We start from the raw sequence: 27,268 nt of genomic DNA, 5'->3' as shown, positions 1-27,268 counted from the left end.
AAGTGGCGAGGCCCTGCCATCCGTCTGCCTCCTCCCTGCACGCATGACTTCGGTGTAGCACAAGTAACGCTGAGCAGCAGCCCCGTATCGTTTCACACTTTGCGAATGTGTTGACCGAGCATTCACAGACGACCAATCAGGTACGCTATGCATCACAAACTATTGCATCGCTGGCCCATCCATCCCAAACGCTTATAGATATGTACTCGTAAAAACCTGGTAGGCATGTAGCCCAAACTACTTTTTACTGATTACTCCCTTATACATTAAGATACGTATAAATACTACAAACGTGACCTCATTGCAATGAGGCAATCAGTGCAGTGGGAGGAGCTCTTACAAGACACCCACCCGCCCGCCTGCTGCCTGCCTGCCCAGTCCGAAGCCTCGCTTCACCTTGCCACAGGTCCCGTGCACGCCACTGTGCCGGAGCGTGGCGCTGCACCTCGGGAACCTGGCGGCCCTTATATGGAGGCCCAGAGGGGTTGGGGACCTGACTCGCCGTGGCCAACACACACACACACACACACAAACACACATAAACACACACAAACACACATGTTGGTCACACATGGTCCGGCTCCTGCAATGACGGGTAACTCAAGGGTGCAAACCCAGGCCCCCAAACCCGGCCTCGGCCAAACAAGCAGTAATGCAAACAGACATGGAATCGTATGAAGCATAGGAAGTCGTAAAAGACAAACACACACAAAAAAAAACAAAGAGGATAACGTTGGTATATGCAGATCGATTTTTTTACAGAGAGGGAGGTGGGGGAGGGGGAAGAGAAAACAAATAAAACTGGATAGCAAGCAGCCGTGGACGGGAGAGTTTGATGCTCTAGCCACGGACGCGAGAATACAGTTAGGTGCCTCGGCCTCAGCGCCAACTCACTCAACCTCCAAAAATAAAAAAAATAAAAAAAATGGTTCAGTGGCCACAAAACTGCATTATACCTGGCACGCCGCCGACCCACTGAGACAGTCCCCCTCCCTCAAAAAACACTACAGAAAAAGCAGGGAAAAAATTACACCCCAGAGAAAAAGAACGGGGAAAAAATTACACCCCCAGAAAAAACAGGGAAAAAAATTACACCCCTAGAAAAAAAACAAGGAAAAAATTACACCCCCAGAAAAACAGGGAAAAAAATTACACCCCCAGAAAAAACAGGGAAAAAATTACACCCCCAGAAAACAGGGAAAAAATTACACCCCCAGAAAAACAGGGAAAAAATTACACCCCCAGAGAAAAAAAACAGGGAAAAAATTACACCCCCATAAAAAAACAGGGAAAAAATTACACCCCCAGAAAAAAAGGGAAAAAATTACACCCCCAGAAAAAAAACATGGAAAAAATTACACCCCCAGAAAAAAAAGGGAAAAAATTACACCAACAGAAAAAACAGGAAAAAAATTACACCCCCAGAAAAAAACGGAAAAAATTACACCCCCAGAAAAAAACGGAAAAAATTACACCCCCAGAAAAAAACAGGGAAAAAATTACACCCCCAGAAAAAACAGGGAAAAAATTACACCCCCAGTAAAAAACAGGGAAAAAATTATACCCCCAGAAAAAAACAGGGAAAAAATTACACCCCCAGAGAAAAAAACAGGGAAAAATTACACCCCCAGAAAAAACATGAAAAAAATTACACCCCCAGAAAAAAAAACATGGAAAAAATTTTACACCCCAGAAAAAAAAAACGGGAAAAAATTACACCACAGAAAAAAAACAGGGAAAAAATTACACCCCCAGAAAAAACAGGGGAAAAATTACACCCCCAGAAAAAACAGGGGAAAAATTACACCCCACAGAAAAAAAAACGGAAAATTTACACCCCCAGAAAAAACGGAAAAAATCGCACCCCAGGGGAAAAAAAAAAAAAAACGGAAAAAATTACACCCCCAGAGACGGAAAAAATCACACCCAGAAAAATAAAAAAATAAAAAAACAGGGAAAAAAAGTCTTATCGGTCCCTAAAGTCCGACTTACGAAATGTGGAGAATAGGAAATGTGAGGGCCATAATAACAATGATGAGCATACACCCGGGCCGCGTTGCTTCGCTCACTTGCCGCTATAGGTAACTCCCGATGGTCCCGTAGCCGCCAATATCACCACCCACGGCTAAAAATGTCATATAGCGCTCACATGCAAACACAAAACACTAAGGGCCGTATTGCTAAACAGTTCGTCGCCCAAGCACACATATTTGACAAGGCTTTCGTAGGAGTTTTGGGCATTTCCAGAAGTAGTTTTATGACCCTGGTAGTAGTTTGACCCTTCTTCTGTACCGTGAACCTGAAGAAACACATATTTGACAAGGCTTTCGTAGGAGTTTTGGGCATTTCCAGAAGTAGTTTTATGACCCTGGTAGTAGTTTGACCCTTCTTCTGTACCGTGAACCTGAAGAAACACATATTTGACAAGGCTTTCGTAGGAGTTTTGGGCATTTCCAGAAGTAGTTTTATGACCCTGGTAGTAGTTTGACCCTTCTTCTGTACCGTGAACCTGAAGAAACACATATTTGACAAGGCTTTCGTAGGAGTTTTGGGCATTTCCAGAAGTAGTTTTATGACCCTGGTAGTAGTTTGACCCTTCTTCTGTACCATGAACCCAAAGAAACACTCATTAGAACCCGACTGATCCCCTCCTTCACTTTTAGAAACAGTTGATGGGAAAAGCGAAAGGGTTTTCTAATACAGACCTAACACTTCCGGGAGACCACGACGAAGTTCCAAACACACGCACTAATTTGGTCTTAAAATACATTCCAAACACACCCACTGATTTAGTCTTCCACATCCCGCATTCTACTACATGATCCCCACTAACCTAAGCAATAACAAGAGAATGAAATCTAAAAAAAAAAAAAAAAACACTCAAGAAAGCACGTGAGCAGCTCAGACCGGTGTGTAGCACGAGGCAAGCGAGTAAAAGAAGTGGCAGCAGTGCGGGACAAGACGGACAAAATATAATCAATGAGCTGAATGAATTGTGCTGCTCATAGATTCGTCCCTTCAGTCATCTAGATGGTCGCGTCTCATCAGCTGTTTAGTGAATGGTGACTAATAACGGTTCAGGAACTTGGCTGCTGATGTTGTTGCTGAGACATCTGCTTTGGTGGGCATAAAATCGGTACTGTCAGACGCTTCCATCCCTCACATCAACTATTCACAAAGTCCTACAAGGAGGTCAATCGGGTTCCAAAGAGTGTTTCTTTAGGTTTACGGTGCAGAAGAAGGATCAAACTACCAGAAGGAAGGGTCATAAAGCTACCACTGGAAATGCCCAAAACTCCTACGAAAGCCTCGTCAAATACGTGAGCTTGGGCGTCGAAATGTTTAAAAAATATGATCCTAAGACACGTTGGCTATACTGTACATGTGTTTGGAGGGACGAACTGGCGGTGGCAACGACGAGGCAACAGTTTTCCGAGTTGCTGCTTAAAAACGCCTCTTCCGTAGGGCTTTAAAGGGTGGCTGATTAATTACCAAAAACGCCGAAGGGGAAGGAGGCAAGTGTTTGTGTATTGTTTGCCCATATTTCCTCATGCTCTCCCGTTTCCATTTCTAACTATAAACAACTTTTTTTTTATTACACGACGTTACAATGAATGCCTCTTCGTCGGGTTGTGTGGCCAAGGCAGGACAGGTTTCGGGAAGGCAGAGACGGAGGTGAAAGATCGAGGGTTCAGGAGGAGCATAAAGGCTGGCTGGGTGCTGGAATGAACGCCACTTTGTCGAGCTGTATGGACAGGGAAGGCTGAGACGGAGGTGTATGTGCGAGGGTTCAAGAGTAGCATAATGAAAGGGTGGCTTGGTGGCTGCTGGCTGGCCGGGTGGTTGGTTGGTGCCGCTCTGGTGCATTCCGTGTAACAGGTCTTGGCTCGAGGCAGCTGTGTGGGCGAGCCTGACTGTTCTTCCCGCCTCAGCCCCTCGGTGATGTCATCCTCGAGTTGTTGTTGCTGGTGATGGTTGTGGTTGTGGTGGTGTTGATGTTGCTAGCTTAGACGAAGTGGTGATGATGGTTTGTGTGATTTATGAGTGAGTGAGTGAGTGAGTGAGTGAATGAATGAATGAATGAATGAATGAGTGTGAGTGAGTGAGTATGTGTGCGTGTGTGTGCGTGTGCGTGTGCGTGTGCGTGTGTGTGTGTGTGTGTGTGTGTGTGTGTGTGTGTGTTGTTTGCCCCATTTCCTCGTGTTGTTCCGTTTCCAGTTCTGATTCCAACTTTTTTTTTTCATTCCAAGACGTTACCACTTTTATTTTCCCCGATGCAAGGTTATGCCACCCTGCCCTGCTCCTGAATGGAAAGCTGAGTTGCATAATGATATTTCAACATTGTCTCTTTCATGCTTGCATTCCAGTGTTTTCCATAACGTTTAACAAATATCTTTCATTTTCACAATCTAAGTTCCGTTCTATTTTTTTTTTTAATCAAGCCACTCCCCCCGTTTGTGTGTGTGTGTGTGTGTGTGTGTGTGTGTGTGTGTGTGTGTGTGTGTGTGTGTGTGTGTGTGTGTGTTCATGCGCAAGGGGAGAAAGTGGGCGAGTCGAGTAGTGAGTCAGGCGGCTTTAGGGGAATCGCTATGGCATGAGTGAGGCGCCGGAAGAAAAATAAATCCCCGAAGGAGTATTCCCGGTAACCAAGACTGCCGACCACATTCCTGAGTCCAGCTCGGGTATTCCCCTTGTAGGCCCGGGTCAGTGTTGGGCGACAGACAACTCTCCTCTGTAGGCGCACCGTTAACACTGACCGTCAGTAACCAAATGGAGCTTACATGCCTTTCCGTGTTCCCCATCAGGGGCGGGAAGTCCTCTTTTCCACCCCGTATAGGTGACGGTCCCGTCGGAGCTTGCAACTTACGTGAGGGTCGGTCTCTGACGTCACAACTCCTTGATTAGCATTCTGTGTGTGTGTGTGTGTGTGTGTGTGTGTTGGGGCCGGTCCTACAGGAAGGCGCCGCAGGCTCAGGTGAGTCAGCCTCAGGTGCTGTCGCCGTGCATCCGTGTGGAGTCAAAGGTAACAGGGCAGGTGGCCGACACGCCCAGCACGGAAGGGTAGCCGAGCGCCCTTGACCACAAAGGAATGCCCCAGAGGACGGCGACGACGCAGAGCACGGGTGGCAGGCCAAGGCGCGGCGACCAGGCCAAGGATTGGGGTCGCTGGCGACGATGAAGGCGCCAGTGGAATCATGATGGCGACCAGTGACACTTCAAGGCGGCGAGAAGAATGATGCCCGAAGGAGCATTTTAAAATTTAGTGTAAAACGACCATTACGACACTCTTGGCAGCTGCAGCCGTCGGAATGACTCTAGTCGTACTTCATATTCCGGCGACAAACACCACCAGCACCTCCAGCACTCCCCAGGGCCAAGGTCACGCCCCTCACCCACATTCGATGCGCCGATCGGCTTCCTACACACGAGGCTCATGCCCGTCCGCGCTGCCCACACGCCTACCTGAACGCGAGCACTAAACTCCTCAGCAACGCAAAGCACGACGCAGGAAGACTCGACACTTGACTAAAGATACACACAGACCAGCGGGAGCCTGAGTGCGTGAGCGTGAGTGAGTGTGTGTGTGTGTGTGTGTGCGTGTGTGTGTGTGTGTGTGTGTGTGTGTGTGTGTGTGTGTGTGTGCGTCGGTGCATGGTCGGGGTTGTACCAACACCCGGACCCTCTTTATGCGCCTCGGAATCAACAAACCAGATTTCCCGAGTGGGCTGGCGGGGCAGGGCAGGGAGGGCGTGCGCCTTCCAGCGGCTCAAGGTGACGGGGAGGAGCCCCAGGGCGGGGAGGCGAGGAAGAGAAAGGCAGGCGAGGGTGAGGACAGGGAAGGATAGCTGACAGACAAGCAGATGTGCGGGGGAAGACCAGGGAAAGACAAGATCATGGCAGAGGTGGAAGGGGTCGATGAGGGTGCCAAGACGGGAGGGGGGGGGGGGGCAAGGGAGGGAATGGCAAGTGAGGGCAGGGAATGATAGCTGACAGAAAGGCAGACATGTAAGGGAAGACAAGACCATGAACATAAGAACATAAAAACATAAAAGTCTGCAAGAGGCCGGTAGATCTGTACAAGGCATCTAACCTCATGGCACAGCTGGAAGGAATCGATGAGGGTTGAGTCCCGAGCAAAAGTACATACAAGGGCGGTGGGTCATGTATACAGATGAACAGCAGGGAGTGAACACAGACAGCAGGATACCACGAGAATACATTTGGCAAGACAAAAGTAAAGGATAACTCAAGAAATGATCAGGGTTAGAACAGATACAACGACGGACGAAATGCTTGGTACGGGTTCGGTTAAGTTAGATTAGGACACTTACCATACCTAACCTTGCCTAGCCTACTCCCAAAAGGAGGCCAAGACACATTAGGCAAAACAGGAGTAAAGGATAAGACGGTCAGGGATAGAACAGATACACCGACGAACGAAACGCTTGGTCCGGGTTGGGTTGGGTTTGGTTAGGTTAGATTAGGTATGTGCCTCCTGACATTTACCTAACTTAACCTTCTACCAAACCAAGGCCAAGACCAGGACCAAGCGTTTCGTCCCTCGCTGTATCCCTCTGACCTTCATGAAACAAGGACAGATCGGATACATAGGGACGAACACGAAACAGATGGCAGCAATAGGAGACATTTGGTTAACCCCGAGTCACCTCCCCTGCCGTAGCCTCACCATCGCCACCACCCCGCAACCTCCTTATGAGCTTCACTGTCTGGTGGTCCGACGCAATGACGAAGGGACTCTTGAGATGGTTTTGCCCCCCCCCACCCCCCCCCACCCCCACCCCCAGCCGCTGTACTACGTCCCTTAGATAATCGTTCGGAAAAGTGTGCCTACCGTGCCGATATGTCAGATGCCTTAAGCCCCCCCCTCCCCCTCATCCGCGGCCTTGATCATGCTGCCAACAACAACTTTAATAATGTTGCCCAGTCTCAGCCCAGACGCCTCCCGAAACCCGCGAGTCACTGCGAGTCCACTCACTCATTCCGTCCACTTCTTGAAAAAGACTTCGTAGGTGGAAGGTAATGATCCGTCACTGAAAATCCTCCCTTCCGACAGCTTCCTCACCACGCCTCCCCCCGCGGCGCCCTTCCCCCAACGCGGATGTGGCGCCGCGACAGGTTCCCAGACGACGCGAGGAGCCTCACGGGGCACAGGTTCACGCCGCCCTCGGGTCACGGTGCCAAGGTCAATTATGGAAAATCCCGGTTCCCGCGCAAGCACAAGCACACACACACACACACACACACACACACACACACGGGATGAACCACACCAAATAAAACCTAATGTATTCCCGCCATAGACGGCCGCGCCGCACCCCAGCCACAAGCCGCCGGCACTTGGTAAGAGGGGAGTGGGAGGGCGGGGGGTTACCATTTAGCAGCGGGAGGGTCCACTAGGGTCCACTATTGGTGACTAGCTCCTCCAGCAGACCGCCAGAAGGAAGATGTGTGAGGCGTGTGTCACTTCCGCCCAACGGAAGGCTTTCACTCTCAGTTCCGGCAAATAGCCGGGCAGTCAGCAGTGGAGGGACGGGACGCCCCTGACTCACCCGCGCGGCAGCTCCCCGCTGGGCTTCGGCGTGCCTGGCTGCCTCAAGGTCACGACGTTATCGAGGGTCATCGTAGGACCAGGCGCCGCCGAAATCAGGCACGCACAGCCTCTGCCAGGCGTCGAGACACACACAGCCAGCGGCGAACAGCGGAGTCGAGACTTCTCTGAGGGGGCCGCGTGAGGAAGCAGGACTGAACTGATCTTTTCAGAATGTACTTTTTTGTGAGGACAACCAACCCTTGAACTTTTACAGGTAGCAAATAGCGCCACTGCACCCATGCGGCCACGATTCAGACGGTAACAACGCGTTTGTGTGTCTTATGTGGTGATCCGCCCGGCGCGAGACCAACGGCTAATAATATAATTTGCACTTACGGTCCATGAACGCCGTTAGGCCACAGGTGCCGCGACGCACAGCTTGTGGCGGGCGGGCAATGGTACGTTAATAATGTTAGTGAGCCATAATGCCAGACCCACCAACGTGAACGAAGGAATGAGGAGAGAGCGAGCACGGCCTTTATGGACGGCGGACGGCTCACCGCAGCTATACACGGGCCGACGCATTATACGGGACAGCGGTTCGATACCAAGAGCCACAACTCAACGCCGTGGACTGAGCTACGGACGCCACTATATCTGATGCGAGAAGCAGAACCTAACGAAACTGAACAAAGGGAGGAAGGAGAGAAAGGAAGGGGGGAGAGAGAGAGAGAGAGAGAGAGAGAGAGAGAGAGAGAGAGAGAGAGAGAGAGAGAGAGAGAGAGAGAGAGAGAGAGAGTAGCTAAAGGCAATCAATATCACGTCATTTTTAGGTTTTAGGTCGGTCATTCGTTCCTACCTCTTCTAAAACTGATGAAAAAAAGGGCAAAATATGAACACGCCTAGAACTCCCCTGCTTCAAACATGGAATTTTAACTATAAACACCACTCAGGCGAACACGGGAGTCAGCAAGTCAGCAGGATCAGCCAATCACCCCATTAGCCCGCCGCCCCGAGAAGCAGCGGCTCGGCGGCCTCCGGGGATGCAATGACCCAGAGGCCGCGTGACGCCCGCCCGTGACGACGCTCTCTCCTCATAGCCGAGACGCCCGCGGCCCCCTCTTGCCTTCCTTCCGTGGTGTGTGTGTGTGTGTGTGTGTATGCACCTCACGTACATTGACGCCTGCCCAAGTAACCTTTTAAGATGTTATGTAAATATCCTCTCCCCAGTATTTGTGACGCGAACGCAATTTGCATGATTGGATGAGTGAATATATTTTTGCCTGTCTACACGCTCGCGCACACCTTTTACTATTCCCAGAGCCATCTGCATACGCTCACGCTCCCCCCGTGGCACAGCAACACTCATTTCCTCTGCGCTTTTACATTCACGTCTCGCCGCATTACGAGTGTTCGAGTCGCCGCGCCATCTCCCTCCGAATGTCCCGTGACTGATCGTGTGCACCTGCCTGAATGCCTTCCTCTTCTTCCTTCCTCCGTCCCATCCCTTTATCCTTGCCCTCTGATCTCCCTTAACTTTCTCTTTATGCGCTTTATTTCATCCTCATTGGCTCCTTCCACCTACCGTGCATTCTTTACCCTTTTAGTCCTCGCTTAACATACGTGGTACCACAGGGCTTACTCGGGCGGTCCCCCCACAACCATGAACGGCATTGCCCACCCTCCCCCCGGCACGTACACCCCCATCCCCCCACCATCACCGGCGTCTCGGGGCCACGCCAGGGAGTAAAGGGAGGCGGTAGCGAGGAGGTGAGGCAGTAGTAGCGCCTGAGCCAGCTACGAGGCAAGACGTGCGCCGTTCCCATCCCTGGACTCTCCCTTCCTTGCCTCCCTCGCGGCCAGCACACTTGACGGGTCCGCCCTCAGCACATAGTGAAGGAGGGCGCGTGTGTAGCCGTGCGTGTGCGTGACTGTGGTGTTAGTTGCTCTTGAGTTGGTCGTGTGGCGAGGGGCGACCAGCGGAACCCTCTCGTAATTGTCAATATTAAACTTTCTCAAGGATAGCTTCTGACGGCACGTTCTGTATCCACGGTAAGTCTCCCTCACCCTGAACGCCTCCCCCTCGACACCCCTAACTAACCCCCTTACACACACATAGGCCTATAGAGAGAGCGTTCAGGTATAACAAAACAATTACTTCACGCTGATAGACATGAGGACGTGGCTAAGAGGAACAGATAAAAGGTTCACGAGGAAAGGGAAAACAATTGCAAGACTTCGGTGTGTGTGTGTGTGTGTGTGTGTGTGTGTGTGTGTGTGTGTGTGTGATGGACAGGGTGACAAATTCGTGACGCGTTATTAATTCCTCTCCTCCTTCCCCTCGCTCCCCCCCCTTTTACTTATCACCCTTCATCCCGTTCCCTTCCCGTTCACTGTTGCCGTTGCTCACGCCCACCACCGCCACTGACTGTCACCACTAGAAACGATCGCTATGACAACCAAGCCATGACCTCAGGCGATCCATACACTCACACGCGCGTTTTCAAAGAATTTCTCTCTCTCTCTCTCTCTCTCTCTCTCTCTCTCTCTCTCTCTCAAAAATCAATCAACGTCTTACCTATATTAATGAAACCAAAAACAACAATAATAATAATAATAATAAAAATAATAATAATCTGGTTCTTCCTTATAAGACATGACAAAGGGATCGATGGCTGGACAGGGAGGATAGGGATAGAGGGAGGGAGGGAAGACATCTGTGTGTGTTTACCGTTACTGACTGACTGACGAACTAGCTGATGCCGGTTCGAGACCCTACCCACCTTACCAGTACCGAGTCCCTTACACAAAGAGGAAGGAGGACAAAAAATTCAGGGGGGATCATACATACACCTTGAGGTAACCCAGTATGTATGTGGTATGTGTGTAGATGCAATGGCCCCGTACTCGAGAGGGTTAGAATACGTTGCATTAGGTTACGTTAGCTTGGGAGAGGAAATGCATTGTAACGCAGTCTAAAGGTTAATAAATAGCACGTATTGCGCAGCTTAAGTTATGTTTCAAACGTCCAGGAGATGCATTCTATCGGAACCGGAGGGCGAGCAGAAGTGCGCGTTAAATTAGACTTCGTTTAGTTGGGTTTAGTTTGGGTAGATTGTGTTATAAGTCAAGTCAGGTTTGGTTAGGTTACGTTAGGCTGCGTTGTTAGGTCGTTCGGTTAAGTTAGGTTAGGTTAGGCTCGGTTGCATTGCGTTGTGATGGATCAAATTTGGCTAGTCTGGGTAGTCAGGTCCAATTTGGTTTGGCAGGTTAGGTTGGATGGGGATATATCATGTCAACTTTGAGAATTAAGTAAGGTTAACTTTCGCTAGGTTCAGTCGAGTTGGATAAGATTGTTGGGTTTGGTTTGAGTAGAAAAGGTCAATTTGGGTTAAGTCGAGTTGAGTGAGATGAAGTTTGGTTAGGTCAACGTATGGCTAGATTGGGTTGGGTCGTCAAATTTGGCTAGGTTGGGTAAGTTCGCTCAGGCCAGGTGTGCACCATTAAGCAGGTAAATAGCGTTGCGTGGGGTGTGTCGAAGCGCAGTCAGCCAGGTGAGTGAGAGAGCGAGACGAAGAGGTGATTGTCCTGAGCGATGGCAGGTGTCTCTCATTAGCACGAATATATATACGAGTGTCAAGGACCGAATGTTTACGACCCCAAAAAAATAACAAAACAATATCGTTGGAGAGGAGAAAGAGAAAGTCCGCGTGTCACCAAGTCCTCTGCATTGCTCTTGACGGTGACCTACAACCACCTTCCTTCCGGGCAAACAAATCGTGCCGTGAAAACAAAGCAAACTGACACCCAATCCTTCTCTTTTTCCAAGTCAATTGAAGAGGCAAAAAAAGGCTTGATGATGCTATTTGTAAGCGATGGCTGCCACGTGTAGGCGAGAGCACACACACACACACACACACACACTAGGGGACAACGACAATGTGAAGGAGTTAATTAAGAGCAAGACAAAACAAGTAAACATGAGAGAGAGACAGAGAGAGAGAAAGTGAAAGCGAAAACGTAATAATAAAGAAAAAAAAAGGTACAGAAAGTGAGAGCAGGTGACGAAGCAAAGGAAATGAGAGACTGAAAACACCAAATAAAACCACATCGAGAATAACAAAAAAATAATAATAATAAGCCAGAAAGCATCAACTGTGAACGAGAAGCATGAACGGAAAGCGAGGAAAACAAAAAAAAAAACACGATAGCGAGAGAACCTGATAAACTCCCCCTAAAAAAAAAAAGAGAAATGGAAAGTGCCGAACAGTAATAAAAAGACGAAAGAACTGACAAAGTGTGACTAATAATCTGCAGAGCGTGTGTGGGTGGATCAGAAAGCGTTTTAATATGACAGGGAAATATTAAAACGTGTGGACCCGAAATCATGCAACTAAAAATGAAAGCATGACGTGGAGAGAGAGAGAGAGAGAGAGAGAGAGAGAGAGAGAGAGAGAGAGAGAGAGAATGTAGAAGTAAACAAAACAAGACCAGCAGGTGAGAGTCGACACTGAGACAGTAACAACACCTGTGGAAGCGAGTGAAAGTGAGAGTGAATGAGGTAGGCAGATGGGTAAGCAGGTAAGAGTGAGAGTGAGGAATGAGAGTGAGAGAGATCCACAGACACACACACACTACTGAACATGTTTTTGCTACGGGGAGGGACGCGGATTGGCATTGAACGCGTCCTCCAGGCTAGTCCAGTCAAGCCAAGCCAAGCCATCACCACCACCAACACTACTGCTAACATTACCACCACTGCCTTCGACACCCTATTGCTTTATGTCATTAACACTAGTAAACTTAAGAGTCCCTGTGTGTGTGTGTGTGTGTGTGTTCTTATACCCTTTTACTAATCAACTTTCGGAGGACGTGTATGTGTGTGTATGTTGTATAATTATGAGCTCGAATGTTTCTAAAGCGCAAGCTCCTCCTATGTTTATTTATGTATGCAAAACAATATATACGTATCTTCATAACACATACCTAGCAACACACGCGAACACTTTTGTCTCACCAGCAACACATAACACAAGAGGCGACGTGTTGGTGTGTTGAAGGTGACCACATAACACCACCACCCCTCCTCCCACCAGAGACACCACCCATCCTCCCTAACCACCCTACTCCCCCTCGCCTTCCCCCGCCCGCCGCCCACTCTCACTGCTTCCGCCAGTACTCCCTCCTCTGGACAAGGTCGATGTCTCCCCCTCCTCCCTTCGCCCTAGGAGTCTTCGGACCTAACGCCTGCGGGTGCTGCGATGCGGAATGCGGGGACAATTCGGTGACGGGGAACACTGAGCCTCGGTGATAATGTGATAGAAATGATGTTCTCTGATAAGTTACAAGCATTTTAAGTGATCGTTTCGTATATTTAAATGGGAGTTAAGTTGGAGGAAGCAAGACTCTACTGGCAACTTTTTTTTCCTTCACTTTTTCGTTGGTATAAATGATCTCTAATAAGTAATCAACATTTTAAGTGATCGTTCGTATACTTAAATGGGAGTTAAGTTGGGGAAGGCAAGACTCAACTAGCAACATTTTTTTCACTTTTTCGATGGTATATATAAATTATCTTCTCTAATAAGTAATCAACATTTTAAGTGATATTGTTTAATGTATTTGGTGTTAACTGTGCATATGAAACAAGTACTATAAATGGAAGTACAGGTGAGGAAGGCTGCCAGGCAAAACTCTACTGGCAACATTTTTCTTTTTAATCTAAACGTCTTTTTCTACTCTGCTCTTCGATGTAAACAAGATTCGATGGATTCCTCCCGTCTGTTTGCTAGGCGTTAATCACCTCGTCTTTTTTTTCTTCTTTTTTTCTTGTTCTATCGACGGTCAAACCACGGCTGATACACGCGGGATTAATTTCACACTCCGCCTTTTCACTGTTCTGCTGCAGGCTCACACGGTCCAAGCAGCATTTGCCCTACAGGTGAAGCCATTCATGTAGACTCATTGCGCACTTGAGCATAATGTTTGTCGGCAGAGACGTGGGCAAATAGCTTAAAGGTTTGCGTACTAATTACCAACGCGCCCTTCGAGAAATGTCAGACTGCACAAGAAACATACTCAAGGCTCATCTAAAATAAGTTCCAAGACGCATGCGAGACAGCTATTCACTGCACGTATGGAAGAGAACATCATTAACAAGAATCACCATAAAAAGTGTATACAAATGCGAGAATAAGGCGTCCGATCACCTAAACTGTGTCCCAAGTTATGCGGGGACAGCGGCTCTCGGCGACGCATCCTCAGCCTGACAGCAGCCCGCAGCAAGGCACCCCGCCCCGCCCCGCCCTGGTCAGCGGTTCACTCTCCCACAGAAGAAAAAGTAAAGGTCAGATAAACACTGGCAAAAACTGGACATCCCTCCCTCCCCCCTCCCTGCCTGCTGACCGGCGACGTGGCGGCGAAGGGTGCGCGGGAGGCTGCGGCGAGGAGGGACGGCAGGGTGAGGCGGCGCCCTTGACCGAATTGGCTCACTGGCGAGGAGCTACGGAGCGGCCCTGGGAGGAGGTGGCGGTGAATTTTCTCCTGGCTTACCCTGCACACGCACACACGCACACACCATTCACTTCGAAGACGAACTCATCTCGCGTGGGCGGCATTGAGGAGGGATATCTGTCTGTATTTTCCTCGTACTGTACGGAGTAGACATCCCCCCCCCCCCATCCCCCCCCGAAACCTCCACTCTATCACCCCCCCCCACCCCCCGTACACACACCGTCAAGCAATACTGAGTTGTTTCCCGACCCTACTACTCTTGAGACATTAGGCCTACTTTGTTTTTCGGAGGAGAAGGAACATCAACGCGCGGGTCAAGGTTGGACTGAGATGGAGATAGTGGGCAGGCGGGTGAAAGGTGAAGGAGGATGCGCCTAGCCTGGCACGGTGACGGGGTGGAGTTGGGTAAGAGAGGGAAGAAGTGATGTACTAAAAGACGAAATAATGACTGGGTGGTGGAGGCTACATCTGCCCCTACATGCCGCCGGGCCTGGAGGAGGGGGCGTGGCACGGGGACTAGCCCTCCTCTCGAGAAGGGTAAAACAAATTATAAATACTCTCTGTTTGGTCACGTTATCGCGAGTAACACGTACGAAGTGCCTGACGTAACTTTTTTTATCGATATGTTTATTTCGAGACATTATATGTCCATGCAGATTTCATAAAAAACTTTACTTTAATTACACTAAAAACATGGTGCTATCACTCAAGATCACGCTTATTACACTAGCTATAGTATTAGGCAATGGTTGCTTCCATCAAAGCCCACTAAACTAGAAGTGAAATAAGTCTGCCTCATGAGAGCCACTGCCTATGAGTTTATGTGTTAATCGACCTCAAACATCATTCTCATACAAAAACATGTAAAGCAAGAAATAACTTTAGCAACCCATAATCTACACAATTACTTTGAACTTAACACGAGAACAGTACTGAAAGCGATGGTTTGGGTTCAGTCATTTAGCCAGTACATGTATGACTCTTGTCTTATTGTTTGCAGATGCTGTGCTTGTGGAGGATATGGGCCGCCAGCGCACTGGTTGCTGTCGCAGTGGCAGAAGGAGTACGACATGAAGAGCCATGGGTGTGGAGGCAGAACAGAAAGGCTTCCAGCATCCCTGGATATGTGGAGCCCACCACATCCACCTCAACCACCACCCATGCACCCCCCATCACTACCTTCCGGCCAGTGTTTAGGTCAGCAGAGCGAGGTCGCAGTACCTTCCGCGGTGCCTCCGCCAACCCCTACTATCTGATGATGGTGGGTGCGCCGCCCCGCCGGGCAGAGGACGGCACCACAAAGAGCAGAGTTGTCGTAGACACTGCCTTCGAGGAAGACGGTCCTGAACCCCTCGTTCTGGGCGACACCTACACCACTGTGGACCGACTGCAAAGCTCAAGAGGAGCCCCACCTCGGCTTCCCCGCCCCCAGAGACACCAGCTGGGCGGCCTCCACCCTGATGAGGTGTTCTACGCTAACGATGACTTGCTCATCACCCGAGGCGGTGGCTTCCACTCAGAAGTCTTCGAAGAGCCCTCGCAGCTCCTCGACGAAGACGACATCGACACTAAGGAGGACATCCCCGCAAGGGTTGGCTCCGCGGTGGCCCATCCCCCGTCCCCACACCAAGAGTACAATGGAAACATCCCCATCATCGTGCCGCCACCCGCACATCCTCAGACTTCACCCTTCTCCTACCTGGTGGGGGGAGCCTCACGCAACAACTTCATGGTGGTGCCCTACGTGTACCCTCGCTCCTACACCAAGGTGATCCAGCACGCCTCACCCCGGGTCAGGTACATGTACTACCCCGGCCCCACCTGGCTGCAAACCATTAGGCCCTACACGCTGCCCCACTCCCTGGCCGGTGACACTGATGTCAACTTCTTGCACCCCCGCCCGCCCGTCAACCCAGACGCGGAGGTGTTTGCACAACCCAGCCATTCCCGTCGGCGCCGCCCCCGCCTCTGAGCAGCGCCGCCTCACCCTGAAACACCTCTCACTCGTGCTTTGAACACTGACACACAACACGATACACTTCACTCACGGCTCATCCATATCTTTCTCATCTCAATTTTGTACAAAGGCTAATCTAAGAATATATTAGTTTGTCAATATCTATTATATATATAAAAATATATATGTATTAAGTTATGCTGTTCCTGTTAGTTACTAATCCCCAATATGACAATCAGAGGCAACCTTGGCCTCCTAACCCCTGCTAAGAGATCCACCACAGTGTGCAGTCCTAAGGAGAGTGACACAAACAGTCAAGACCAAGACACATTTGCTCTTCACACAGAAAAAGCCACACCATTTAACAAGCAGAAATTTTGTTAAACATATATCTCCCCCTGCTCTTCAATATGCATAACAGTTTGACACCTTATATCCCCTCCTCACCCTCCCTACCTCACTCTTCACCTCATCAGGAGTTTGTCTTCCCCCTGGTTAGTCCTTAACCCTTAAAGCACAGGTGTCAACAATAGTCGACAGCTGGTGCCTGTGCTCAAACCACGGGTGTCGACAATAGTCGACAAGCCATTTTTTCACTAAGCGCACTGTCAAATTTAATTTGTTTGTGGTGAAGTAGAGTAAGCATGTCATTTTCTTTGAAACAATACCCAACCATGCTCCCCAAACTAATTATCCGTCAGTGTATGCCTTGTGTTAGCTTTGAGAAGATGTCCGCTAGACATCCCACCTCTTCTCACCTTCCAGTGAATTTCATCCACAAGATGGGGACCTTTTGACCTCAGTACCCATCAAGGGCATCAGGAAGGCCCGGAAGTAAAGTTTTTTTTTGGGGTGTGTTTCACAAACTGTAAAAAAGTTATGCTTTTTATTACTAAATCATAGAAGGGAAGTCCACTAGGGGTGGAAAACTGTCTATAATAATGCGTTTTCAGTGATCCTATTCAATATTCCGTATTCGCCCTACCAATGGTCATATAGACTTCAAATTAACATCAAAAGAGAGGTAAGGGTATGTACTTTACAATGATACTTCATTCTGTAATGTGAGTTAAGTAAGAGTGAAGGTATGCAGGGTTGAAGTGAGATATGTTTTTGCCAAAATATGCCCGCGTGGGAGGACAGGCACGGCAAAACAAGCCCGCGCTTTAAGGGTTAGTGTCTTGCTCTTTCCCACAAGCATAAAGAAATGCCAATATATGTCCACATCCACTAGCCTTGGGCACAGTAGCTAAGTGCAGGGCAAACCTTGGCTTGGTTATGAAAAGCTTGTTTGAACAGTTCTCCCAACAGAGCCACCTTAGACCCCTGTTCATACCTCCTTCCAGCTAATGCAGCCATACTCTCCAAGTGGTTGGCTACCCTCCCCATTGTCCTCGCAAATGTAATGTTTTTCTTTTCTTTTCTTATTCTCTTGACTCTACTAGTCCAAAATACCGAATACACGTGATCCGAATTCTGAGGGCAGGAAAAAATTGTTCAAAATATCCAAGTCAGCAAATTCTTATGGTTATGCATTACAGCCAACTGAAGCCATTTATTGTTGAGGTTACTTCGGTTGATAAGCAAACATTGTGACTAAAGCTAAAGCACATCTTGGGCTTTGTGTCTCTTATTGCAGTGTACACTCCTACTGAGATGTGTGAAAATGGAGGTGTTCTACGCCAAACTAGACTCCATATGTATATAAGACTAGTGCCTCCCTCAGAAATCATCCAATGTTTAGGGCAGCTATAATAATAATACTTTCACTGAGAAAGCTGGCTATGAGTTATGTGTTGGTCCCCATGTCTCTGGTGCCAGGAACACCAACAACTCTCCTGAACTTTGCAGGATCCAGTTGCTTGAGATTTGCAGGTTCTTGGTATCAGCGACCAGAGGTGCACCGTTAGACACGCTATATTAGTGATGGAGGGGTTGCTGAGGAGATTGACCACATCCACATAAATATCCATGAGGATCCAGTATAGAGTTCTTTGCAATTCATAATAAGCTTGTTGCAACACTTAAGCTTCATGTCATGCCAAGTAAAATATTAAGATGTAACCATTCATTTCGAGACACTGAAAGACTTGGCATGTGGTTATGACAATGCAGTGACAGTCTCAGATGAGCTCAATATGCTTGGCACTTTTTGAGGACTCTGCAGAACTGTGGGATACCATCAAACATGAAACTTTACAAGCTGTAAGGTAGCCTCTGGAAAGACAATGGGCAATAATGAAGTCACAATGCCAGGCTTGCTGGGAATCAGGACCTACATAGGGTCACACAAAACTAGTGCTCTCCTGAAGAGAGACTAGGAAAAGTATATCAGGAGTCTCACTGAAGACATCAAGGGTCATTTCAATGAATATGACCTCTGACTTCTGACCTGCTGACCTGAAGAAGCTCCACTTTTGAGCCCCTTCTCAGGTGAGTACTATCAAAACAGCAGATCAATGCCTCATGTCAAGCACAGATGGGCAGAGGGCTAGTTGGGCTGAGCACTTTGAGCAGCTGTACAAGGCAAATTCTCCAAGTGGGTAGCACCCAGCCATTAGTTACAAATATTGGATGCTGATCCAACCATTGATGAAACCCCACCCTCTCTTGGTGGTGACAGAGAGGCTGTGGCAAGGTTGAGGGGTGGAAAGGCAGCTAGTGTTTGTAACAGCAGAGTGAAGCTGCTCAAAGCCGGAGGTGCAACCATGATCCGTTCGTTGCATACTGTCTCAACTGCCATAAGGTCCCAACTTAACAAAAAATACATACGGAAACAAGAAATTATGAAAAAAGTAGCAAAACAAATACTACCAAGTCTATAGAAGCTGACATGAGAGGAGGCTGATGGAACAAAATCTTTCAACACTTGAGGAAAGAAGGACAGGTGTTGTTGGCAGAGGGTGAGAGGATGCTAAGAGGATTGTGCATGAATTTGACAAGGTGTGTAAGAGGAAAAAGTCAGAAGTAAATGTTGACAGTGCAAGGTTTTGATATTTGGGCACAAAAGAGCACACTATCAATTTTTCAGTCATACAGAGTTAGGGCAAAGAGCAGGACAGAGTGTAAGATCTGGTTGGAGGAGGAGGATAGATAAAGTGATCAAGTTTAAGTACTTTTATGTAAGCACGTTACCAAGAAGGGAGAATTGAAGGGCAGAGAGATAATAGATGCATTGATGAGAGGTATCAGAGGAAGAGGTGTGAGCATGAGAGTAAGAAGGGTATAGGAAAGGAAAAATCCCCCCGAACCCTGAAGTGATAAATCTGGATATGGTAGCAAGATAATACATGCATGACTCACATCCTGTAAACTTCATCTAGGTAAACAAACAAACACACACACGCACACACATTTCCTGTCTCCATCTCACAGGGTCAACAAATAAGTACTGGTGTCTGGTGTTTTGCAGCAGCTACGGGGCAGCTTGTTGATCCTTCCCCTCCCCTCCCTTCCCATTGTTTCAACAAGCCCCTCATTCCAAAGACATGATTCCTGAAAGAACATCTTGTATAATGCAGAAACAAAATACTGACAGACACAGTGCAATGTTTGTTGTGCCAGAGAAAAGTAATAACAGCTGAGTGCATAGTCAACGAGCCTGTTAACTCACTCTGCCTACCCGCCAAGGTCCCTCACGATCCCCCAGCCCTGCCACCACAACACTGGTAAAGGTCTGTTCCAGTGGCAGGCAAGCACACTGCACACCATCCTCACCAAGGCTATGCAGCAGCCTCCCAGCACCATCTCCCAGCAACAGTAACCCCCTCCCCCGATACCACCGTCAACCTCACTATTCCAGATACCCAGTCTCTCACCGGCCTCTAAGGCTGCGTTTACACCAAGCGAGTCGCGTCGAGTCGAGTCACGTCAAGTCATTTGAGGCGATTCATATTGACGCAACTCCGTTTACACCGACTGCATCAACCTGAGTCAAGTCAGTACTCAATGGCCCATTTTCATGGAGAATGGATGCATGTTTTCTTTTTTTTTCTTTTTTTCTTTTTTTTATTAATTTATCTTATTTATTTTGTTTTCCATTGGTCTTTTACTCTCTTTTTCTTTTATTTTCCTATTGGCGTTTTTCAAATCCCTTTCTTTTTCTTTTCTTTTTAGTTCTTTTCTTGCTGCTGTTTTTCTTTTTTCTTTTTTTGTTTCTTCTATCATACTTAAGTTGATGTTCGTGTGTCTGGGTGAGCCGCTTTCCTCCCAGAAGGGATCAGCGAGTTATGATTTACTTCATGTTTTTGGTGATGTGTATAATTTCTTGGCGTATGCTTGAGTATGATTGAACGTAACAGATGCTATATGAATGGTGTACATTTTTATTTACAAATATTGAAAATATACATATTAAGTATATGAATATACCCACTCCCCCTTGTCTTACTAACATAGCTTTGTGATAGGCCCCAATCTTAACACTGTGTGCATTGTATGTACATATGTATGAATGGTTGAGTGAATGGTGTGCATGCTTCAGGATGATACGTAAAACTGAAAACTTCTTTCCATAAAGCAGCGAAGACATCACGATCCCGGTGGTTAGGGTCACCGGAATCATATATAGCAGGGGGCTCTTGAACTAAGTTGATTAGGAGTTCCACCAGCATGCTTGAACACACCACGGCAGACTCGCTGTGACGGACGTCAAAAATAGGTCCAGCCCTATAAGTGACGCGACGTGATGTGACATGACTCGACGCATCCGGTGTAAACGGTTTCTTTCAAAAACCCATGTAAATCAGTGTTATAACTGGGGTGGCGATTCATGATACGTCATGAATCATCATGACGCGACGCAACGCGACGCGACTCGCTTGGTGTAAACGCAGCCTAACCCCCCTTCAGTTTATACATGTTTTGCTTTTCATTTTCCCCGTTAATTGTAACCTATGACCTGCATTTTTTTAGCCTGCCAGCTGCCACGTTGAAATATACAATTCATTACTATTATCCTTACAAACATATACACATACATGTACATGCAAATGGATGCACACATGCATACCCATTTTCACTCCTTCACTACCAAATTAATTCCCACATTGCTTTATCAAAACATAAATGCAGGACAGGATAGATCGTGATTTTAACACTCACCAGTGTTGATGTTGTTCTCCCCAGTGTTGGCTGTGAGTGGTTGGTCATATAACCTGAGGAGAAAAATTACCAAACATAACACACCTCTTCCTGCACTCACTTTACATTTTCCAGCATCAGAAAAAAATAAAAATACCACATTACTTGATGAGGTTCCCTTACGTTGGTTAGCAAATACACTTCAATGTGAACTTCCATGCTACTGACTGCAACTAAGTCAATGTCATCATCATCATCATCATCATCATCTGTTTAACATCAGATTTTCCCATGATCTCTTATGAGGTTGGATAGTCAATATGCTTCCAGCTAATTCTGTACATTGCCTCAGCCTCTCCCAATGCCCAATGACTCTTTAACATACCAGCTCCATCTCTTTATTGCCCTGCCTGGTGAGCAGTGACCTGGCACTTCCACCAAAACAGCTCTCCCAATACCTCACCATCCTCCCTCTTCTTCATGTGCCCAAATCACCTCAATCTCCATACTCTTACAACTATACTCAGCTCCTTCAATTCACATCTTGCCATCACCTCCTTGAACACCCTCTCTCTCCATGTGATCCCAGCCATATACCTCCACAATCTCCAATCACAGCCAACCACTACATCCTCCAACTTCTTTGTAAAGCCCATGTCTCAGAACCATGTAGCAACTAATTCATTATACTATACTTAAGTGACCAATATCAGGTCACCTTCTTATCTGAACTCACCTGAGGTATATGGTAATTGCGGTTTGTGCTGCATCCCAATAAAACCTGTTACTCCGCAAAACATCCTCTAGTCTCAGCAGTTCCACATATGAGCGCAGAGTCATTTTTCTCATGCAGTAAGTGTGGAAGTCAAACTGATCCTCAATAATTTCAGTAAAATGCTGAAAAAGAGAACTTGTCATTAGTCTAAAAATTCTTACAGTATTATCCTTGTGATTGCACTCATAAACTGATTTCTCTATATTTACAAAACCTTATTGCTCTTTTTCAAATTTCTCTAAAAAGTGGCAGGCATAATGAATGCATCCATCTCTTTTTTTTTTTTTTTTTTTTTTTTTTTTTTTACCAACATGCAAGCCCTGCCTCCTCATGTAATTCTCTCATTCCTCTCTTTCTTGCCTTTACAAACCCTGACTTTTCTAGCTAGCCACCTCCTATTTTTCCTCTTTACCTACTATACAGATGATATTGGAAGGGTGTGCACGTCTGAACAAATACTTCAGATTAGTTAGCTGTTACCAATGGAGTAGAGTGGGAATCTTACCCTGTCTACTTCATGACATTTCCTGAGGGCATCTCCGTATTGGCCGAGGCGGTGGTATGCTTGTGCACACTCTGTCTGGAACCACATACACTGCATCTCGTTGAGGTTCTCCATCGCCGACACACCTTCCTGAAAGTCAACGAAAGAAAAAATTACTCACACTAAACAAACTTTTTTATAACACACTCTGGGCATTTTGAGGGTTTAATAGTCAGGAGAAACCATAAAAATCTTTGGCAATGAGTCCCCAGATTAAACTTATGAATGAATGAACGAGCAGCCAACAGAAAAGTAGTTTACTCTCAAGTCAGCAAACTTTCTATCAGCCGTATTATCAGTCAATCAGTATTATCAGAGACGAGGAGTGTCTTTGATGCAGCGCGTGAAGCGGCGAGTGGGAAGGAAACAAACTAATTCTCTCTCTTTGCGAAGAGCAGCTGAATGGCAGCTCTTCGCCAATATTTTCGTGCATTTAATGATTTCTTACAACATTTTTCCATGTTGCTGTATTATTAATTGGGTATAAGAACAATCTAAGTTTTCTGGGCCTTATATAAAAAGTCATACAATGCAAGAAACAATATTTTTCTATTTATTCGAGACTTCACGGTTCCTATATTATAGTCAACATTGGAACCCGCCGCCCACATAGGGTTGCCAAGTCTCATGAGTGGGTGCTTACCAAATTCATGAAAATTCAAAGCAAAACTGAGTGATTTATAACCAAATTTCCCGTGTGTGTGTGTGTGTGTAATTAACCTCTTGGTCTGCTGCGGGTCTCTCTTGAGACAGCCAGCCATTCTCCTACAGAAGAGCACAGAGCTCATTGACTGATCTTTGGGTAGGACTGAGACCACTCACACACAACACGCCGCGACAACGAGGTCACAACTCCTTGCCTGACGTCGCGTACCTACTCACTGCTAGGTGAACAGGGGCTCACGTGAAAAAAGATAAACCCAACTTATCTTCACCCGGCCGGGGAATCGAACCCCGGTCCTTCTGGTTGTGAGCCAGACATTCTATCCACTGTGTGTGTGTGTGTGTGTGTGTTTTTACCTATTTGTATTTACCTATTTATAGTCTACCTGGCCCAAGTTAAGTTCTAATAGTCCCATCTACATATCTACATTCGTCCAGACTTCACTGTCCTTATAATAATATAAGCCAACAATGGAACCTTCAAGGAATAATAATTAATAATACTTTCTCCAAGATGGGAAACCGCCACCCGCGTAGGGTTGCCAAGTCTCATGAGTGGGCGCTTACCAAATCCATGAATATTCATAGCCAAACTGAGCGATTTATTACCAAATTTCCTATGTGTATCTGTGTGTGTGTGTGTGTGTGTGTGTGTGTGTGTGTGTGTGTAGGTTGCCTGTATCAACCAGCACCCTGCAGGTTGTAGTTAATCAAATAAAGCATCCAAGGAGATATCATCAGTGCTGTCCACCTTATATATTTGGTCACACATGTCCACAGAGGATTTATCCAGCATGTTATTTTGTGATTTTCAAGAAGATAATGTAATGAAAAATGCCAGTTAGCAACCTGGGCTTGGGCTGCCTTGTAAACAGATGTCGCCATGGGTACCAACGAACGCATCAATATAAAATTTTCTGCTATATATAGTCTACGTCACTGTATCAAGCACTGTTAACATAAACATTAGCCACACAATATTTTCCATTATAGAAATGTACCTAAAATGTATTTATGTTTCAGTTTTCAACGTATGTTTGATTTGCATTAGTACCAACACTACACGGAAAGATAGCTTCCAAGGGGGAAGAGAAGCGAGCATTTGCTAATACATACCTCCTAACGGAAACATACTCTCTATGCGACACTTCGACGAGGAGGGAAGAGATTGACTGATAATCCCGCCGTTAGTTCTCTGGGATCATCTCTTCCTTCACTCCTCTTTCAGAACGTTTACTTATAGTTTTGCTAATCAATTAACACTTCATTTTCACGCAGTTTATCATCCTATTCATTCTCCTATAAACATAAAGGGTCGTATTTTAAAACATTTCGTCGCCCAAGTTCATATATTTCACAAGGCTTTCATAGGAGTGCTGGGCATTTCCAGGAGCTGTATTATGACCCTGGTGGTAGTTTAACCCTTCTTCTATACCGTGAACCTAAGAAAACACTCATTAAAACCCAATTGATCCCCTATTTAACCTTTAGAGATAGTTGATGTAAGACTCGAAAGTGTCTTACAACAGCAACCAAAGTTGTAACTCATTGTCTGTTAAAACAATTAAAAGAAGGGATAACATCATACACAGAAAAAAGCATTCATTTAAAAAGGACTGGAAAAAATAAAATGGATACCACAGCAAAGTCAAAAAATCTTACCCTGGTGAACTTGGAACACATTTCTTCTGCCTGCCTGACTAGGTTAGCTTTGAGGAGGTATGAGGCTGCCTTGGAGTTGACGTATCTGTCAGCAGTGTCTAATGCCTGTGCTTCCTGTAAGGCTTCATATGCTCCAACATAGTCCCCTGCATGCTGTAAAAGAAAAAGAATAAATGCTAGGTCCTGATATTCCAGTTTATTGCAAATTACGTTATGTTATGGGTGATGTAATAACGTATCACTAAAATGGGTTGTGCAAGAAAAAATTCATGAAACTTCATTTTAAATTAGCAGAATATTACTTCTCTTCTTCCAACCCCAAAATGAATAATAAGGACAATAAACAAAAAGAAGACAAAATATTACTATACTTCAAATCTAAAACTTACCTTTAATATTTTTCCTTTGACAATATAGAGTTCTATTAGAGTTGGTGTGTGTTCTATTGCTTGTTCTATGAGTGTGAGGGCCTTCTCAGTGTCCCCTAAGTAGCTGTGGTGCTGGGACAGGTACATCAACACGTACAGGATGGAGGCCGGTTCCTTGTACTCGTTATCTGAGGAACAAAGAGGAAAATATTGCAGCTGTGACAAGATGGAATAGATGGAATTAAGCATGAAAAAAATATACAGGCATAAGGGCTACTAACTAACTAATAGGAAGCATACACCCGGGGGCTACACAACAAGAAATAGCCACAGTGGCCTGAGGAAGAGACAAGCCATTTAGAGCAGGCAATGCCACATAAGCACGGTTGACAGATCATCGTACTCAGAGCCTTGTATTTACCAGTTTCTGAGCCATAGCTATTGCCAAAAAAACACCAATAATTAACCATTTTAACCCTCTCTCGCACCGCGACGCCAATGGCGTGTAAAAACTTTAAGGGCAAAATTGCACCATGACGCCATTGGTGACAATTTGAACAAAAATATTACTTTTAAATAGTTATATTCACTCCAATCGCGTCATCTTTTGTCTGAGGGTAAGTTTCCTCACCCTCTCCGAAATGAACTAATTGGCAACACTCTCTGCATGCACAGATTTGAGCGCGGTTGAGAAAACAAAGACAGTTTCCGGTCACTCTCTCATCAGTCAATCTGCACGTCTCGCTGCTGTGGGCTTTAAACTCTTTGTGGGCTTCCACGCGCCGATGCGGCCCACCGCATAACAGTGATAATAGTGTTATATAGTGCAATACAGTGATTTGATTGGGAGTAATTTGTACTGTATTCTCTTTTCAGGCAGTATCGTATTATATTTTGTGTATTACTTAAGGACGTAAATACATAATGGCACAGAGGCCCCTGAAACCTGAGGAATATTACCCACTCTTGTACTCAGACAGTGAAAGTAGTGGTGAGAGTGAAACAGAAAGCATTCCCCACTTTGCAAAAGAAAGTGATGAGAGCGAAAAAGACTTGATTCAGAAGGAAATGAAGGCACAGAATGGGACAGCATGGTGGACAGGACAGGACAGGAGTCGTAATTCTGTCCCCGCTGGACCCGCTCCCTCCTCCCCTACTCCATATTTTTACTTTTCTGCAAATATTTCATGGCGCTAATTGTCCGATTGGAGATTTGACGGAACCATAAGAATCCTGATAAAATTCTGCTATCATAAATACATCTACCTTGAAAAGTTGACCCACAAAGTTTTTAGTTATGGAGATGGGAACATGACCTAAGTAGAAAAATTGTTTATGCGCACTTTACTCCATGTCCATAAACAGTCCTATGAATTACTATTATTATTTCTTTAGTGATTCATGAAAAACTACAACAAATAAGGAAGACATTGATATATTATGTATAATGATAAATGCAGGTTTGGGGGAAGAAAGTAACTGAGAAACAAAAATTTTCAGCGTGCTAAAAAAATTGCCACGACCGGCGAGAGACTCAATGTTTGAAATGAGCGCAGAAAAGAAAACTTACTGAAACTTATAGTACGCGAGAGGGTTAATGATAACTATATATGAAGGCAGTTATTGGGGTCGAGGAGGCAGTTTTGGGGTCAGAAATCGGCAAACATAGGAGGCAAAGTACGACAATCCGGCAACATTGCACATAAGGCTTGGAAAAAAAATCCCAGGCCTAGCAATGTTTTAGAAGGAGCAAAAATAAGGAAAATTTGTCAAGGAGGGCAGAGAACACAAATCATCAATATGGTAATTTCGAGCAGATGGCGAATTTTTGCCGAGCACACGTGAAAGCATTTACACTTTACAGTTCTCATCTCTCACCTGCTTCACATAAGTGTCCCGTCTCCTTCAAGTTCTTCAGGTACCCATACATTAAGTTTTCAATAATTTTTATTCTTTCTGGATCATCATATAAAGAAAGAATGTCTGTGAAGAGTGGAGGTACACCCTTCTGTAATGCTGCTCTCAAATAGGGGTCTAACAAAGAAACTAGCACCTCCCCTCGGGCATAATTGAGGGGGAGTCGCTTAGGCACTTGAGCACGGGGGAACCTGTAAGGGAGATAACAGAAATTAATATGTGTAGAGATAGATAA

The 27,268-nt window shown here is 46.3% G+C and overlaps 2 protein-coding genes across 2 annotated transcripts in view; one reads left to right on the top strand and one right to left on the bottom strand.

Moving 5' to 3' along the window:
• LOC126995510 (N-alpha-acetyltransferase 15, NatA auxiliary subunit-like) overlaps positions 1-27,268 on the bottom strand; it is an 89,626-nt gene that overhangs the window by 54,705 nt on the left and 7,653 nt on the right. Inside the window, exons 7-12 of the mRNA XM_050855111.1 lie at positions 26,995-27,224; positions 25,138-25,304; positions 24,749-24,901; positions 22,385-22,513; positions 21,841-22,001; positions 21,126-21,178 (exon numbers count right to left, since the gene is read on the bottom strand). Of these exons, the coding sequence (XP_050711068.1) occupies positions 21,126-21,178; positions 21,841-22,001; positions 22,385-22,513; positions 24,749-24,901; positions 25,138-25,304; positions 26,995-27,224 (893 nt within the window). The remainder of the gene's footprint in view (positions 1-21,125; positions 21,179-21,840; positions 22,002-22,384; positions 22,514-24,748; positions 24,902-25,137; positions 25,305-26,994; positions 27,225-27,268) is intronic.
• LOC126995512 (uncharacterized) lies at positions 9,318-16,221 on the top strand. Its single transcript, XM_050855113.1, has 2 exons — positions 9,318-9,604; positions 15,066-16,221. The coding sequence occupies exon 2, from the start codon at positions 15,066-15,068 to the stop codon at positions 16,035-16,037; it is 972 nt and encodes a 323-aa protein (XP_050711070.1). The 5' UTR covers positions 9,318-9,604; the 3' UTR covers positions 16,038-16,221.

This window comes from Eriocheir sinensis, chromosome 8, assembly GCF_024679095.1.
Source record: "Eriocheir sinensis breed Jianghai 21 chromosome 8, ASM2467909v1, whole genome shotgun sequence".
Lineage (NCBI taxonomy): Eukaryota > Metazoa > Arthropoda > Malacostraca > Decapoda > Varunidae > Eriocheir > Eriocheir sinensis.
The sequence above is the reverse complement of the archived record's forward strand: the minus strand, read 5'-3'. Positions and strand labels throughout refer to the sequence as shown.